The sequence below is a fragment of the Trachurus trachurus genome (genome assembly GCF_905171665.1).
Source record: "Trachurus trachurus genome assembly, chromosome: 23".
NCBI classification, from domain to species: domain Eukaryota; kingdom Metazoa; phylum Chordata; class Actinopteri; order Carangiformes; family Carangidae; genus Trachurus; species Trachurus trachurus.
This window is the reverse complement of record NC_139912.1, coordinates 6,276,030-6,293,869: the sequence shown is the minus strand read 5'-3', so window position 1 is coordinate 6,293,869 and position 17,840 is coordinate 6,276,030. Positions and strand designations below refer to the sequence as shown.

At 42.2% G+C, this 17,840-nt stretch overlaps 1 protein-coding gene across 2 annotated transcripts in view; it reads left to right on the top strand.

Annotated features, from left to right (window-relative positions):
* The window catches only part of LOC311006446 (transmembrane and coiled-coil domain protein 3-like), a 47,648-nt gene extending 35,358 nt beyond the window's left edge, over positions 1 to 12,290 (top strand). For both annotated transcript variants that reach the window (XM_083999290.1, XM_083999291.1), the window contains exons 2-5: positions 4,468 to 4,638; positions 5,844 to 6,637; positions 9,723 to 9,858; positions 11,612 to 12,290. In XM_083999290.1, coding sequence (XP_083855416.1) covers positions 4,468 to 4,638; positions 5,844 to 6,637; positions 9,723 to 9,858; positions 11,612 to 11,914 — 1,404 coding nt within the window. In that variant the 3' untranslated portion in view covers positions 11,915 to 12,290. The remainder of the gene's footprint in view (positions 1 to 4,467; positions 4,639 to 5,843; positions 6,638 to 9,722; positions 9,859 to 11,611) is intronic.
* The last annotated feature ends 5,550 nt before the right edge of the window (positions 12,291 to 17,840 follow it).

The following is a 17,840-nucleotide window of genomic DNA, read 5'->3' as shown; positions in this document are numbered from 1 at the left end:
TTTTGTAAACAGCTTTGAGTTGATTGATTTGTCCTGCGGATCGATTTGCTCGTTCATCAGTCGGCGACAGCTGCTGATTGTTTTTTGACAAATTGTCTCGCCTCGTTTCTGTGTATCGGCGTTTTTTTGGAGGGGGAAGTTACACTGATTTGCTGACAGGGGGGAAGATTGCATCGCTCACGAGGGACAACGTGTTCGCCGGTTCCTTGTTCCTGACGTATCTGTCTACCTCTGGCTCATATTAGCGGAAAACGGGTTGATGGGCAGGGGTGAATAGCTCCTGAATCTGCGCTACCAGCTACAAACAGGAAGGTTTTCCCTCCGTGTTGAGTTTTGTGGGGTTTTTTTCCAGGCCATCCTCTCTCCCTGTGGCAAGGTCTCTTCTCCCAGCTCCATCAATGAGATGCTCAGATGAGCTGGCTTAGTGGGAGTTGGAGTAGCACTTGCTGGCCCACTGCTTTTCTCTCACATCCAGCAGCACTCTACAGTACCACAGGCTTTCTCTGCAGTCTCTAATCTTAGGCTTTGAGTATAGAAAGCCAATGCAAATCACACTCCAACGCACAGAGTTACTCACACATGCTATATTTTCCTTGTTTTGTTTGCTTCTTGTAGATTTTACAGTAGATTGTGTTTATTATCAGTTTGACGCTTGACGTAGCTAGTTGTCTCTGGAGGTCTGTCCACTGAAATATCTCAACAGTTATTGGATGCATCGACATGAAATGATGTACAGATGTTTATGATGCACAGATGCATCAAAGATCTTACCTGTAGTGACACCACGAGGTCGATGTTTATGGTTTTGAGTGAAACATCTCAACAGTAAGTGGATGGATCGCCAAGAAATTGGTCTAACTTTTTAACCCAGCACCATTATGAGGTCAGATCTTACTATGTGCATATGCAATGTTTAAATATATAACCATATACCTGCAAAGCTAATGAGATGACCCCACACCTCAGCTGTGCTTTGGTGTTAACTGCTGAAAAGCAAATGCTAATGGGAATCAAAGCACGTTAGCATAGTAATCATGGACCTATTAGCATGCTGACCTTAGCATCTAGCTCAAAGAAGCCTCTTAAAAGATGCTAGTGTGGCCTTTGTCTGAATTGATGAACAATTTCTGTGGTAATGTTACTTTGTTTTTGTGACCAAAAGTCAAATATTCAAGCACTTTTTGTTTGCAGCTTTAAAAAAACTGAGAAAAGCAGTAATTTTTTTTCCACATCTGAGGAACTGGAACCGTCAACTATTTGATGAGTCGTATATAATAAATGAGTTAATTTGATGCTGGTTGTTTTGTGGAAGTTGCTGAGATGAGACCACTGTTCCTTGAAAGACACAGAAGCAAAACCAGAAAGCAGTCGAGTGTGTGACATTTGCATTTTAGTACAGCTAGATGGATTGTTCTGCTATGATTCAAAGGTTCCAGATCAGATATGATCCCAGGAAGCTGCAGATGGTTATGCAAGTTTACTTTGAAAAATCAGATTTAGAGCATGCATGCAGCAGGTTTTATGGATGATAGAGTCAGTTCTGGTCAATGAAAACGACTGTAACTGTGTTTTTAAGAGACAAACATCCTGCATTCACATCCATTCATGCATTTTTTTTTCCCTTTGAGAGCAGCTGAATCACCTCGTTCTCGACCTGTGGGTAACCCCTTTTATATTTCCCAGTGGACAAATGCCCCCGGTGTGTTGTTACTCATGTGTTTTGGCTGTGTGTGTGTGCGTCCACCCATCTGTATAATAATCTAAATGGCCTCAGACGCTGCAACAGATCGGGGTCAGTGTGACCAGATATCTGCCCCCTTTTTAAAAAAAAAACACACACACACACACACATATGGTGCATCTGTGTGTTCACATGTTAATAATTTCCCACTTTCACCCCTCGTGTCCGATACTCGTGTGGACTCACGTTCACATACATGAACCGGGCTGCAGTGCGACCACGTGACCGGCAGCGAAGGACGAAACGTAAAAAGCGTATGACTCAAAAGTTGCATGCACTAGAGACTGAAGGTTAGTGCACGGCAGCAGGAAGGTGATGTTCACGGCCGTGGGCTCACCGTGTGGTGGTGGCGGCCGTGCACTAATCACCACCAGGCTGCGACTTCATAATGACTTGAGCAACCTTCATCATCTAATTACATCTTGATTATGGTTCTGATTAACTAACACCCACCTGTTCAGGCAGAGAGACGCCACCGCTCTGAACTCTAGAAGCATGAGAAGTCACTTTAATATGAAGATGTGGTGAAAGCATTGATCGATTGAGTTCAGGACTGTAGGATTTCATAGTTAAATGCTAGACTGATCATTTTTAATCAAAATCAAAGGATTTATATATCTTTTTCCATCTTCGATCATTAATTTTTCATACAGGGACACAATATTTACAGATAATCCTGAGATGTGTACACTTTTTGGTGACTATAAAAACATTTCTTGTAGGATGGGGTTGCTCACAACCTAAAAAAAGCTTTTATTTTGATGTTTTTAAGTCCTAATCCAGATGCACTTATCATTTCATATTTTACTTGTGCCCTCTTTGTTTCTTAAAGCTTTGGAGGCATTATCCTTAAAGCTATGAATTCTCTAATCTCATCTCCAACCCAAACTACCAGAGCGTGAACACTTCGTGCCCAAGAGTCTGAGTCATAATAAAAAGCCTCATGAACTATTTCTTTCACCATCCGAATGAAAACAAATAAAAACTTGTTCATGTTGATGATTGAATCATTATTTACACCACAGGTTTTGTTGTTCTGGCTGCTTTTACTGTGTCACCGTCTGGTTGGATCGATGGATGTGTGATGTTCTGAGGCTGTTCACAATCTGTAACCAGGAATAGTGAGAAATACTGTTTGTTTAAGAACATAATGGACCCGCATGAATGACTCTGTTGTTGATAGAATAATAATAATGGGAAAAAAAGTAATTGTTGTTGGACTGATAGTTGCTGATTGCAGAGGCTCAATAGGAGCTGAAAAGCTGCAGGACACAATTAAAGTGCCATTTATTCTGCTTGTGCAAGAAAATAGAAAAAAAAAACCTACCTTCAGGATATGTCAGCAGTTTGCTCGTGTGTGTGTGTGTGTGTGTGTGTGTGTTTAGAGCCAAGTCTGTCTGTGTGTGCTTTGCTGCCGTGGCAACTAGAGTTACCACATACTAATATTTTAGGTTGCCTTACATAAGCGTCTGCTTTTGTCAATGCAGAGAGTGGATTTTCAGTAGAAGAGGCAGCGGGAGGTGGGGGGTGGGGGGGTGGAGGTTTGTGTTTGTTGTCGCTGCTCCACTAACTGACCACTGAGCCGTCTTCAGACACATTTACTGTTTCATCAGCTGCTTTTTTTATGGCCCACTTCCTCTTCTTCTTCTCTACCTCCAGTCTAAACACAGGAATCCTCTCAAGAAACTCCTCTGATCCTGTGTTTTCTTGGCAGGAAAACATAGAAAGTAACCTACTATATATACACACCAAGGCGGTTTAGAGAGGGATATAAAGAGAAGTGAGTGAGAGTTAACTTAAGAAGACAGAAAGAAGCTTTTCCACACATGATTGGGAAATTCACATCAACGACATCAAAGTTTCAGCAGCGAGTTTGTTCTCCATACTGTACATGTTTGTCATTTTTTTCCTGTGTACACAAAAACAGTGGAATGAAATGAAGCTGTTAAGATGTGGTTGAAGTGTTGACTTTAAATTGATAGTTAAACATTTTTGCAAATTGGCCCATTGCCATAATCCCTATAGTCATAGCAGTAGGTTCGTTACCTTTAATTGTCGGTGCAAGCTGTTTTTAGAACGGCGGAGCAGAGCCGTTAGCTGCTCAGAGCTACGCTACGGAGGCTAATGGGATTTCTTGGTTTCCTTCACCAAAATACACAACCCAACAACTCCAAAAGGCTGTGGTGGACAAGTTGTGAGCTGCACATTCACCACGCTATGAGATAATAACAGAACGTTACCAGACAGAGTTGTTTTAGAGGTAAATTCATGTGAAACCGCTGATGCGCGTTACCGTCGGGGACAGTTTTTCAGCAAGCAGTCTCTGTATTTACCTCTAAAACAACTCTGTCTCGTAACGTTCTGTTATTATCTCATATCGTGGTGAATGTGCAGGTCACAACTTTGCGTTTTGGAGTTGTTGGATTGTGTATTTTGATGAGGAAAAACCAATAAATCCTATGAGCCTCTGTAGCGTAGCTCTGAGCAGCTCGCGGCTCTGCTCCACCGTTCTACAAATAGCTTGCACCGACAATTAAAGGTAATGAACCTACTCCTAAAACTATAGGGATTATGGCAATGGTTCAATTTGCCAAAAATGTTGAACTATCCCTTTATGTTCAAATCCAAGCGGTTTTAGGAATTACAGCTGGTAAAAGTAACTGAATAAACCAACATGAAGGATTTGTTGTTTAATGTTTATTCTTCTTCACCCTGTGTTTCCGCAGGCGGAGCGAAGCGGCTGCGATGTCAACATCCTCAGCATCCCGGTGCCGATCCGTCGCGGCGGCTCCGAGTCCAACCTGGACGTGGTGGACAGTGTCGGAGACGACGGAGTGGGGCTGGACTTCACCAAAGGAGCGCTGGGCATCGACAGCCTGCAGCAGAAGATCCTCAAGGTCGGAAGACACATTACATTACATTACATTACATTACTCACCTCCTGTGCAGCGTCTCAGCAGATTTACTGTGTTTGACCCGTCGGGGCAGCGAGCATCACACATGAGGCTCTGCTCTTTGTAGAGCTTTCTAGAAGCTGTGTTTGTTTATCCAATAATGAGTCCAAAAAACTATTAGATAACCAACACATCTTTTATTCATTGTGTAATTTCATGTTTTTTTATGAGACACCAGCACTGTTTAGTTAAATTACTCAGTTCATTTAGTGGTTTATCTCTGTTTTTGAAGGTGATTATGGTCTGTAAAAGAAAGCTAATTAAGGATATAATGTTGCAACCAGCTCTACGTGAGTAGAACATAGAAAGAAATAAACAGAAAGGGGAAAAGTTTTGTATTAAAACAAGTTAGATTGACCCACAGCGCTGCTCCTTAACTTCGTTTATATGGCTTTTTCTGCAATAAAATAGTGGAAAATAAAGACATTACATTAAAATAAAATGGAAACCATCAGAAGTAACAATAAGACATAAAACTGTATATTCATCCCACACATGGGAAATTTGGTTGTTACAGTTGCATTGTAGCATACAAAGACATAAAAAGCATACAAAGAGCAACATAAAAAGAAAAGGAGAAAAATATGCAAATAGAAAAATTAAAAAATATAAACGATATAAAACAAACATATACTGTAAAACAAAAGAGAGAAAGAGACATTCTGTAATTATTTCAAGAGTATATACCGTTATATACAAAAGAATCTGTATATTAATAGGCCATCCAGTGCAGTCAAGATTGAGTTAAACCTAATAAATGAACACATCATTAAAGCAGAAGTAAGCAATCCGGTTGTTTTGGCTAACTTCCTGTCGGCTGATGGAGTTAGCAGTCCCCGCCCTCGTCCCTACGTCACCACATTCACGCGCATCCCTTGGCTGCACACACAGAGAGGACCGCCCCTTTATGCCGTTCTCTCTCCTCATTGGATAAAGGTTGTAGGATACAAGGAAAGTTTTCTCCTCGGCTTACAGCAGAGCAGAGTGACTGACAGACCCGGGTTTTGGACCAAACACTCTATATAAGTGATTGCTTTCGGAAGATATAACTATTTAAGACTTATATTAACACAAATATTCAGCTTACTTCTGCTTTAAGGTCATCATCATCTTTAACGTCTCTTATCGTCCCGTCTTCATCCCTCCAGGTGACGGAGCAGATCAAGGTGGAGCAGGCGGCCCGGGACCAGAACGTGGCCGAGTACCTGAAGCTGGTGAACAACGCCGACAAGCAGCAGGTGTCTCGAATCCGCCAGGTGTTCGAGAAGAAGAACCAGAAGTCGGCGCACTCCATCGCCCGTCTGCAGAGGAAGCTGGAGCAGTACCACCGCCGCGTGAAGGACAGCGAGACCAACGGCAAACACAGCCACAGGGACGGCGGCGGCGGCGGCAGCGGCAAGGAGTCGGGCACCCACAGCAAGGAGGGCAGCCTGCGGGACGTCAGCGCCTCGGGCCGACACCCGGCGCTGGACAAGGTGAAGACCATCGGCCCCGGCGTGTCGCTCTCGCCGCCGTTCTTCTTCAACAAGTCGCGGGAGTTCGCCAACCTCATCCGGAACAAGTTTGGCAGCGCCGACAACATCGCGCACCTCAAGAGCTCCATGGAGTCGGGCTCGGGGCTGCAGGTGGAGGCCGGGGCGCGCGGCCTCAGCGGCAGCGCCACCACCGTAGCCAAGGCCACCAAGTACCAGAGCGACGACGAGTGCTCCACGGGGACGTCGGCGTCCGCAGACTCCAACGGGAACCCGGCGGGAGGCTCCGGCGCCGGGTCGGGGGGGCCCGGCAGGTCGGACTCCAACGGGCGCCTGGGCGAGGTGCTGGACATGGTGCGGGAGATCAGGGAGGCTCAGGGACAGCTGGCCGAGGACATGGAGAACATGAACACGCAGTTCAAACGGGACTACAGCTACTTCACTCAGGTGCTGCAGGAGGAGCGATACAGGTGAGCTGAGGTCACGTGACCTACCCACACCTTCATTTTAGCTCATTGTATATATCCACCTATACCAGCTTATTATTACGTCCTGCGTCCACTAAAGGACCTTCCAACCAAATCTGTTATTTGCAACACACTTAAAGGGATAGTTCAACATTTTGGCAAATCGGCCCATTGCCATTATCCCTATAGTCATAGCAGTAGGTTCATTACCTTTAATTATTGGTGCAAGCTGTTTTTAGAACGGTGGAGCAGAGCTGCGAGCTGCTCAGAGCTACACTACGGAGGCAAATGGGATTTCTTGGTTTCCCTCATCAAACTCATCAAATGCACAATCCAACAACTCCAAAACGCTCTGGTGGACAAGTTGTGAGCTGCACATTCACCACGCTATGAGATAATAACAGAACGTTACGAGACAGAGTTGTTTTTGAGGTAAATGCAGAGACTGCTTGATGAAAAACTGCCCCCGATGGAAATGCGCATCAGCGGTTTTGCATGAATTTACCTCGATCTACCTTGAGTTTGATGAGGGAAAACAAGCCATTAGCCTGCGTAGCGTAGCTCTGAGCAGCTCGCCGCTCTGCTCCGCCGTTCTAAAAATAGCTTGCACCGACAATTAAAGGTAACGAACCTACTGCTATGACTATAGGGATTATGGCAATGGGCCAATTTGCTAAAATGTTGAACTATCCCTTTACATTTTTACCAAGTCAATACAAAACTTCAAGAAGGGAAATTGAAATATTATAAGTAGTTTGGTGTGAGAGAATGTAGGCGCGCCGCTCCAGCGAAAGAAAGCTCTGCTCGTAAATTTGAAGCTGCAGCTGTACATGTTTACCACCCTGAACGTCGCAACGCACAATGTTAAAGGGATAGTTCACCCTAGAATGATATTTCGCTCATTATCTACTCACTCTCATGTTGACTAAGGGCTGGAAGAATTTTCAGAGTCCACTGTCCCTTCTCTGAGTTACAGGGGGGGTCTTGGCGTAGCAGTGCATTTCAATGCAACGGTTGCAAAGGGACACCAGAGCTCTTCGTAAAAAAACACACACAAAAAAACATCCAAATACCTCCATGATGCTCGTATGTAATGTCCGTCTTGTGCTGAAGCCCCAAATTGCGTAATTGTCCCGAAAAAAATTAAACAAGTCTATATTTTAAGCTTGTTTGTAGCGGAAGCTTCTCGAAGCTCCTCTTCCTGGTCCGTCCAAATCTTGCGTGATTCGCAGTAACCGCACTGACGCCGGCGCAAATCACGCGAGATTTGGACGGACCAGGAAGAGGAGCTTCGAGAAGCTTCCGCTACAAACAAGCTTAAAATATAGACTTATTTAATTTTTTTCGGGACAATTACGCAATTTGGGGCTTCAGCACAAGACGGACATTACATACGAGCATCATGGAGGTATTTGGATGTTTTTTTGTGTGTGTTTTTTTACGAAGAGCTCTGGTGTCCCTTTGCAACCGTTGCATTGAAATGCACTGCTACGCCAAGACCCCCCCTGTAACTCAGAGAAGGGACGGTGGACTCTGGAAATTCTTCCAGCCCTTAGTCAACATGAGGGTGAGTAGATAATGAGCGAAATATCATTCTAGGGTGAACTATCCCTTTAATTTGCGTTGTTGCGGAAGGCACACGTTCGAATGTTCTCATTTTAAAAATAATTTGAATTCTGTTCGAATAGCGGAGTTTGTTTTGACAGCTCTAGTGTGTGTTCAGTGTCAGTGAGTCTATTGATCCCAGCTCAACCCATCGGTGGTCAAACTAATGACCTCACAGTGACTTCTTATCTTAATGAGGTCAGAGTCTCAGCATGTTCTGCACGTCGTCGTCGTCCATACAGCTGTGGAGATATTTATATAAACAGATGTTTTCACAAGCTGATCTCATCTGTTTTTAAAATATGACGTGGCCCTTTAAGTATCTGCACCGTAATCACTAAACCAGATGAGATACACACTGAAAATATTTCAGCATTTCAAAATAAGAGCCTGAGCGAAATACCAGCTCGTTGCAGACACATGAGTTTGACTTTGGTCAGAAACACCATAGAAAATTTGATTCTCCAGGTATCTTTGTCTTTAGAAAACTATTTTTTTTATGTTTTTAAAGAGATATATTCCACATCTTTTCACTTTCAACATATCAGTTGGTCTGTAATTGAAATAAAGTAATACAGTAGTACATCTCTGTGTAATATCACATATTTCTGACATATTTCTGAGTTGTAGCCAGATTAAACTAGGAAGGTTTGCAGCACATTGAACCAAAATATATTGGTGTGGATCAGATGGAGTCTCCCATGTTTGAGGGAAGGTGCAGGGGAGATGAGAGATGACGTTTGAACCCAGACTTCTAGTGACAGGAAGCTTTTGCAGGAGAGAGTTTCTCAAACACACAAACAGAAAAAGAAGGTGAAACTTTGTACAGTACGTACACCTCTGGCTTTAACCCAGCTGAGCACCTTTTTGAAGTGTTTATAAAGCTGCTGCTGCTGCTGCTGCCTCCTCCAGCAAAGGGCAGCTGCAAAGCATCACCTGAGAGGAGGCAGAACATTTTGTACAAGACAAGAACCATCCTCGTCCTGGGTGTCAGAACTATTAACAGTGAAGCCTCACCACCACTGACTCTATTGTGATAGTATTGACCAGGGGTGTTGTTGTTGAGCTGCATCACAGTAGAGAAACATTAATCTAATAATCCTCCTCGCCGCCACCGCCCGCCCTGCAGTCACACTCAGAACTGGGCAAATGTTTTGTTTGCACATCAGCTGTTGAACTTAAAAGAGCTTTTGACAGTTTGTAGGGGAGGCCATTATTCTCGGCTTTTTTGTAAAACTAAAAATAGAGAGGAGCGGAGAGCTTCAACACACAAATCCCCCAGACTGTTGCTAAGTCAACCAAGGGCAAATGTTTTCAGCAGCTTAGAGATGCAGTAGTAGATAAACTGCTGTACTGTTGCTCACCCACACACACACTCAATTATGCATTGTTCCTCGCTCTCTCCTTGGCACTCTGCCTCCACCTACTCTACATGTTTCTCTATGCATAATGTGTGTGTGTGTGTGTGTCCCCCTGTCTTCAGGTATGAGCGGTTGGAGGACCAGCTAAACGACCTGACAGAGCTGCACCAGCATGAGACCAGTAACCTGAAGCAGGAGCTGGCCAGTATAGAGGAGAAGGTGGCGTATCAGGCCTACGAGAGAGCCAGGGACATACAGGTAATGTATGCTGTTGTGTATACACAAACACACATATACACAGATCCCCTATAAGAAGCTGTTACATAATGCATCACACACACACACACGCACAGATTTGACCTCGACATGTGAACAATATAGGTGATTTCAGAGCATACAGACACAGTAGTTATAGGGGAAACAATGCAAACAATGCAAGAGCGGTCTATTCTCCTCTGTGTCTCTAACACTCCTCTCCTCCATGTGCATTTGTTTTCAACGAAACCGGTGAGAAATCAATCTATGGAGCGGTGGATAACGTTATTTATCATCTACCATGTTACCATGTGTATATTTGTGTAGTCTTATCTGTCAAAAACAAGAGATTACGTGGCGCGTTTGTGTGGCAGAGCATAGGTAAAGTGAATATCTTGCATAGTTCCTCTTTATATAATCAATCCAACAAGAGTTAATCAGATAAATTGAGTACAATCTTGATATAAGATAACTGAATTAACTTTATTAAGCTCAAATACTAAATGACTATGTTCAAAAAAAGTTGGGAATAAACAATAGACTCTTGTCACCCTCAACGGCTGCCATCTTGGCTACGTAACAGAACACGAGGGACCAGCAGTAGTTTATCTTCAAACTCATAAAAATATTGACAGGAAGTGAACAAAGCAGCCGTCAGGTTGTCGATAATATTGATCCTCTAAAATCATCTGTATCGCTTTTTGATGGAATTAAAAGATAAAGAGATAAATAGAGCAGAGTAGCAGAGCAGGTCACCAGGGGCAACTAACAGGCCAGATGACTTTCCCAGTTGTTCACAGGGGAAAAAAACAGAACAATGATTCCTACATTTACACAGGAGAGGATGAGGCAGGATTGAAATAATAGCAATAATAATAAAACAGTTAAAATGCAGCACAATATCTCTTTATATATGTCCACTCTTCTTTTGTCTCTTTGTCACCTGCTACAACTGATAATCATCATTTTCAGAAGAGGTTCTTTGTCGTGATCTTGAAGTCGTGTCTGTGTTTCACCGTTCTCCATCCTACATCATTGTCAACATCTCTGGTTCGGCCCCAAAAAGCAATTTGGAGACAATGACTTTGGCCTTTATAGATTATTTACCTCTCACCAAATGTCTTCTATTTGTCTCTCGGACAGAAAGTCATTTATTCTGCACCACATGCATCTGCAGCCTCATGGTAGTTGTCAAGTCGATCTGAGCTCTCGAGGAGAATCGGTTCTGTTGTTTTGGGCCAGATTGGTTTTTAAAAATATATGTATATAATTTAGGTTTTATTGTGAGAGAGATGCCTCCTTTCATTTCTTTTTTTTGTCATTTACTTTTTATTGGTTTTGATTTTACATGCAAACAAACAAACAGTCAAACAATCAACATGAAGACCTATAAATGTGTACAAAAGTATCAAGGGGAAAGTAAAAGCGTACATAAAGGGACTGGTAAACACCTCTAGTCGAGAATTTGAGAGAAAAAAAAAAAACTTCAGGTAATCTCCAGTCTGAGATTACCTGAAGTCCGGTTTTATGGTAGAGACATATGTAATCCGTTTTTGCCAATTATCAATAAATACCTCTTTTTGTGTTCTTAAATTAAAAGTAATTCTTTCCATTACATAGATGCTGTGCACAATGCCTCCTTTCATTTCTAATGCAGCTCCTCTGCCCTTCCACGATGACTCACCGCTCTCCAGTATCTCCCCAATCTTAACCAATGTGTGTATTTCCTTGTGTGTGTGTGTGTGTGTGCGTGCAGGAGGTCCTGGAGTCGTGTCAGACCCGCGTGTCGAAGCTGGAGCTGCAGCAGCAGCAGCAGCAGACGGTGCAGCTGGAAAACACCGACGCGAAGGTGCTGCTGGGCAAGTGCATCAACATCATGCTGGCCATCGTCACCGTCATCCTGGTGTGCGTCTCCACGGCGGCCAAGTTCACCGCGCCGCTGCTGCGGAGCCGCCTCCACCTGGCGCTCACCTGCGTGGGCGTGTCCCTGCTGGCGCTGCTGTGGAAGAACTGGGAACATTTGCCTTGCGCTATGGAGCGACTGCTCAGCTCGCACTGATCCCAGCGGGGAGGCGGGGGACGAGACCAGGAAACTTTGTCCAAAACCCCCCGAGGAGGCAGAGGAGGAGGCGGTCCAAGTCTCTCCCCGCCGCCGCCTCTGGGGTTGTGTTGCCATGGCAACGCAAGAACTTAGGGGGGAGAGGAGTTTACATGTAGCCTTACACCAGCCCCCCCCCCCGAGCTCCCCAGCAGCAACTCTGGGCTCCATGTGGACTTGATTTATGGCCCCTGTGCTTTGCATGTCTAAAAATGGGGGTCGACTCAGATCCACAGTTATTCCAACCAACCAACCAACTCACTCGCAGATGTAAGCTGATATACAAACCGAACACCAGTGTGACAAAGCTCTGCCTACTACAAATGCTGAAGGTGCAAACACATACACACACACACACACACACACACACACACACACACACACACACACACACACACACACACACACACACACACACACACACACACACACACATATATATATATATATATATCCGGGTGCATCTCAATAAATTTGAATATCATGGAAAAGTTTATTTATGTCAGTAATTCAATTCAAAAGGTGAAACTAAGACATTTTATAGACCAATTACACACAGAATGAAACATTTCATGTTTTTATTAATTTAATTTCTTTTAATTGTAATAATTATGGCTTACATTAATGGCAAGGCAAGGCGATTTTATTTGTAGACTATAGCCTGTTTTTACAAACAGTTTGTCTCAAAGGGCACATGGCATCATAACAACATCCTCTGCCCTTAGACCCTCACATCGACAGAGGAAAAACTCCATACAAAACCCTTTTAATAGGGAAAAATTGGAGATTAATGAAGACCTAACATTCAGTATGTCAAAAAAATGAATATTACAAAAGACCAATTTTAAAAAAGCATTTTTAATATGGAAATGTTGGCCTTCTGAAAAGTATGAGCTCTCAATACTTGTTTGGGAATATCATGGAAATTGACTTTTCCATGATATTCTAATATTGAGATGCACCTGTATACTACACACACACATACACACACATTTGGCACGAAGCTGCCACACACAGCGACGAATCACTACACTCAGAGAAAAACAAGAGAAATCAGCTGGAAGTCATTGGCTCGATTTTGTGGTGTGGACGAACACTGATTTAATCTGTGTCCTTTTTAAAAAAGGGAAGAAGCAGCACCTCACACCTCCACACAAACACCGGCTGGCTGTGTGTGTGTGTGTGTGTGTACATACGCCAGTCGATCGGTCTTGAACCTGCACAGTATGCCTCCTCGTACACCAGCCGGCTGTCACAAACAACACAGACAGACAGACAGACAACATCCACCTGAAGGTTGATTTGTATTGTGTGTCTATAACTACTAACCTGTATTTATGTATGTGGTGTTTTATTCTCGTCAGTGTCTCAGTCAAAAGGACAACATTTTAAGCCGTTGGTTGTGTTTGTGTCTGTCTGAGTGTGTGTTCATGTACTGTATGCCTGCCTGCCTGTGTATGTGTGTGTCTGAACTGTGATTTTTTTTTTTTTAAAGGGACTAGTTGGACATTTTGGGAAATACACTTTGACCTGGGTAGATACCACTCTCATGACACTAGAGCCAGGAGATGGTTAGTGTTAGCTTAGCATTGCTAGCCTGATGACGACAACAAAGTGACCCTTCTTGCACCTTATTGAGAGAAATATGAAGTCATGACAAAGCATAGCATGATGAACCTCTCAGCACATAAAACACCATAAAACCATGTGTCATTTTTGCACACTAGTTTTTTGCACAGACTTAATAAATGTATTGATCTGTGATCGTTTAAAGGTGCTGGTAGGTGGACTTTTTTTTTGTTTTTTAGTTTTTGTTTAATGGGGCTCTTTGTAAGTTTTGCTACCTGGCTAGCATCAGCAATTACCAGCTGTTTACTCACCAGACTTGTCAAGAGTTTATAATATGTCCTCTGAGCAGCTACATGACACTACAGTGACTCGGTATCGGACAGGGTGGCTAGAGCAGAGCTAGCTGGTTAGCATGCTAACTTGAGCAGAGAAAGAGAAGTGGCAAACAGACGGAAACAGAAGCGCTTCTCCCAAAATTATCTTTTTCTTGTTTGTCTCTGTAAACACGGCATCGTTTAAAGAAATATCTGCGCATGGATCCACTGAAAACGGCTCAAAGCGCTGTAGGTAGCCTACATGTGTGGCGCTGTAACGCTACCCACATAGTATCTACACCAAAAACAGAGAAAAAGACGTAAAGCTAGCCCGCCGTTTTCAAACTCAAAACTTTATAAGTCGACTAAATGTTTACTTGGAGTCATGCAAATGCAAATATGATGGTTGGTGATGATTTAACAAGAGCTATTCAGCCACAGTAGTCGGCCGTTGTTGTTGGGTTACGTCCTATAGGCTACGTTTAGCGATGTGGCTCAAGTTACAGGTTAGAGCAGTGGGGGGTAGCCTATGACATTATCGTTTCAGAAAAGATCCGTTTTGGGTGTCTACACGAAAACCCTGGGGCGGTGTTTTGAGATTTACCCACTCCGGGACCTGTTTCCAAAAAATAAAAATTTTCGCCCTTCTGTCTGGATGAAACACCGAACCGATAAAAAAAAAAAAAAAAACATAGGAGGATTCACCAAAACCTGTATCCTAGTGGACGGGCTTTTAGTGAATCAATTAACTTCTACTGGTGAGTAGGTGCTAATGCTACAAATAGCTCCTCAGCATGAATGAAAGCTTATAAGCGTATTTCCCAAAATGTCAAGAACTATACTCTCGAAGAGGAAAAGCTCATGAACTGCCTCCTGTCATGTTAATTTGAAACTTTTTCATGTTAAATCTGTTTTTATGTTTTTATTCGGTGATGAGAGGGAAAACAAGCAAACAAACAGACTAGCTAAAAAGACTCGGTCTGTTAAGTTGCTTTACTCTGTTCCAAAGACTGCAGCTTTAACATCAACCAGCGAGCATGTAAACTGTGAGGAAGTCCAAGACCTGAGAGCTGAGAGCTGCTTTCGATGCAGAGAGCAGCTCTGGCTTTTTAAAACAGGAGAAGCAAAGCGGAGTCGTCTGTGATCCCTCCTCTACGATTAGAGACGAAGCTCTGAATGCAAACACGTCTGACTTAAGGATCCTGATTTCTTTTTCTTTCTTTTTTTTTTAAATTGAATTGCCTTTTTGTTTTTTTAAACAAGGTTGAACAGAACAAATTAGCTTCTGCTGTGAAGCCTTTTTGTTGCCGTGCTGCGTTCATGTCCAGTGGGAATTACAGATCTGACAGTTCAAAGGCTCCACTTGAAAGTGTTGAAACCTGTTTTAAGACCACGACTGATCATCTCTGAGGAATTTAATAGCTTGTATTAATTCCTGTTGGCATTTTTCACACTTGACTCCCTGGCACAGCTGCGAACTGACTCATCAGAGCCGATGTCTGAAAAGTCCTGGCGTCTTATTCATATAGAATTTATGAATTGCAATGATGGAGGCTGCTCACTTTTTTAGTTCTTTACTTGAAATTATTACATTGGAAAAAGTAGGATTTACCCCCATAAGTGGTAATATCAGTGCCGTTTTTTTTCCCTACGTGACATGAACGCAGCATCACAGACATGGACGGAGGAAACTGAACAATGTAGCTCCACGCTCCCTACCCTGTTACCGCCACGGTGACGAGGGGGTTAAAAACGGGGACTGATGCCTTTTCAATGCAGCTTATTTCTTGTACTGTGTAACTCTTTCTTCTTCTGTTCATGTCCCTTCAAAATAAAAGCCAAATATGGAGATTTTAAAGGCACCGTAGCCTTTTTAAGTAACACTGAAATTATGTTTTTTTTTTCTTTCTATTGTTTTCTTACCATTACAGTAGTCATTGATGTTTTATCCAAATTGGCCCAAACACTATATTACTGCACCTTCTCTAAAAAAAAAAAAAGAAAGCTGTATTTGTACGTCCATAATGTATATTTTCAATTCTCTGTCTCTTCTACTGTATGTGCATTAGTTTTTAGTTATGAGTTTTCCATGACATTATTTTTTTTCAGATGAGAAAATAAATCTTTGTTTTTTTTTTCTTCTTTTTTTCCAAGACTGCTCCTTTTCCCTGTCGGTGCCTTTGTTTTTACCTCCCCACACAACATCTCATCCATTATACATCACATTATCCATCAGACAGACTGCGTGATGTAAGGACACGGTTGTTCTGTTGTAAAGATCAAACCGCTCTGCGATCATCATAAGGAATTCATACATAAAATGGGTGTAAATGACTCTGACAAGCACCTCGCAGCTGTGCAGAGAAAACACTAATCAGTGACGGAGGAAGAAAAATGTATTTTTACTGACATAGAAGAACTGTCGCATTAATAGGGAAAAGAAACAAATGTGAAAATACACACCGTGCAGAATGACTGTAGTGGTAAACTGGTTCTTTCTAGTATTAACATATTATATTTATCTTGTCGGCACTTAGGGATTATTTGCCGTGTCATAATGCCTTATTTAAAACCATACGGACTATATTTTTCTCTATTGCCCCTTAATCTTGCATTTTCATTGGTTGGATACGTCATTACTCAGGGCACTGAAATTTTATGTAATGCTAATATAGTATATATTTCTTGTCTTTTGGATGCTGGTAGTCATATGAACAGACCCTGCTGAAGTTTCAGGATCTGGCCCATTTATAATTAATTTTACATTTTGGAAAATTAAGTATGCTGAATCATCTTTTGGCAGTAACTGTTTGTTTTTTGGCAATTTACCATTAGATATAGTGACAATTAATCAATATATAACTTTGAAACTAAAGAAAACTTTTTTAAAAAGTGATGAGTCTCAGGAAAATTCACAATATCTCAATCTAAATCTTATCCCTGCTGTAACAAAATATTCCCTTCAACATGTGCTATTTACTAAACAAACCAGGCATGACAAACCAAATAGACGAATACAGTTGTTGACAAGCATTGATAAACAAATCAGTGCGTTGATTGATGGTGACATTCACGTTATACAAGGTTGTCAGATGTGGTTAAAGTGGAAATCAGACAAATTAATTTGACTTTCGGTTTTCCAAGGACTGAAACTATTTTGGAGACATGACATGAATTTCAAAACTCTTGAGCTATTTTACAGTTTAACAGCCTGAGGAAGAAGAAAATCAATTTGGACTGAAGATCAGATTTCAGTCCAGATATAATTTAACGGCATTTAAAAATAAGTTATCGGCCCTTCTAGCTTAAATTTTAAATATGGGGTCATTATCAACCGACCTAGGTTTATGGATCTTTAAAAATCCAGAATCTTTATATGTATTTTAATGAGCTATAGAGAATATATATTACTTTTTAATTATATTTTGCCATAAAAAAAAAAAAAACTTCCAAGCACTGGAGTTGAGCAGTTGACTGATGAGAGTTTGTAGCTCTTCCAGCAACAGTCAAAGTGCTTTATATAAGCAATGGAAGGTATTAAGAGAAAATATAAAAGGGTCACAAGAGGATAAAATAGAATTAGAGACTTGAAATAGAAGAGTAAAGTACGAGTAAAGAGTCGAGGATGATCTCTTTGTCACACAAAATGTCAAATGGTTTTGATTGATCTATATTAAGAAAGATATGTTGATTTGATTTTGAATAACACAATCTCACCCCGGAGACATTTGATCATCTGCGCTGACAGACAGCGTAAGTGTTTAACCTGAACAAGCAGTGCGTCCACATTGCAGCTGTTTTGGAGATCATGAATCTTTCAGTTCCAGTTTTCTTCGACCTCAGATTAATTTCATTCAGGCGGTGTTTTGCTCCTTTTCTCTGCTCCTGATCTTTGGCCCTGCACACATACTGCTCTGCTCTGCTCCTACCAGAGTTCATTTACCTCTGAAGGCCACGACCTGCACCAACACCAGGTCCAAACATCTGCACTGAGCACACTACAC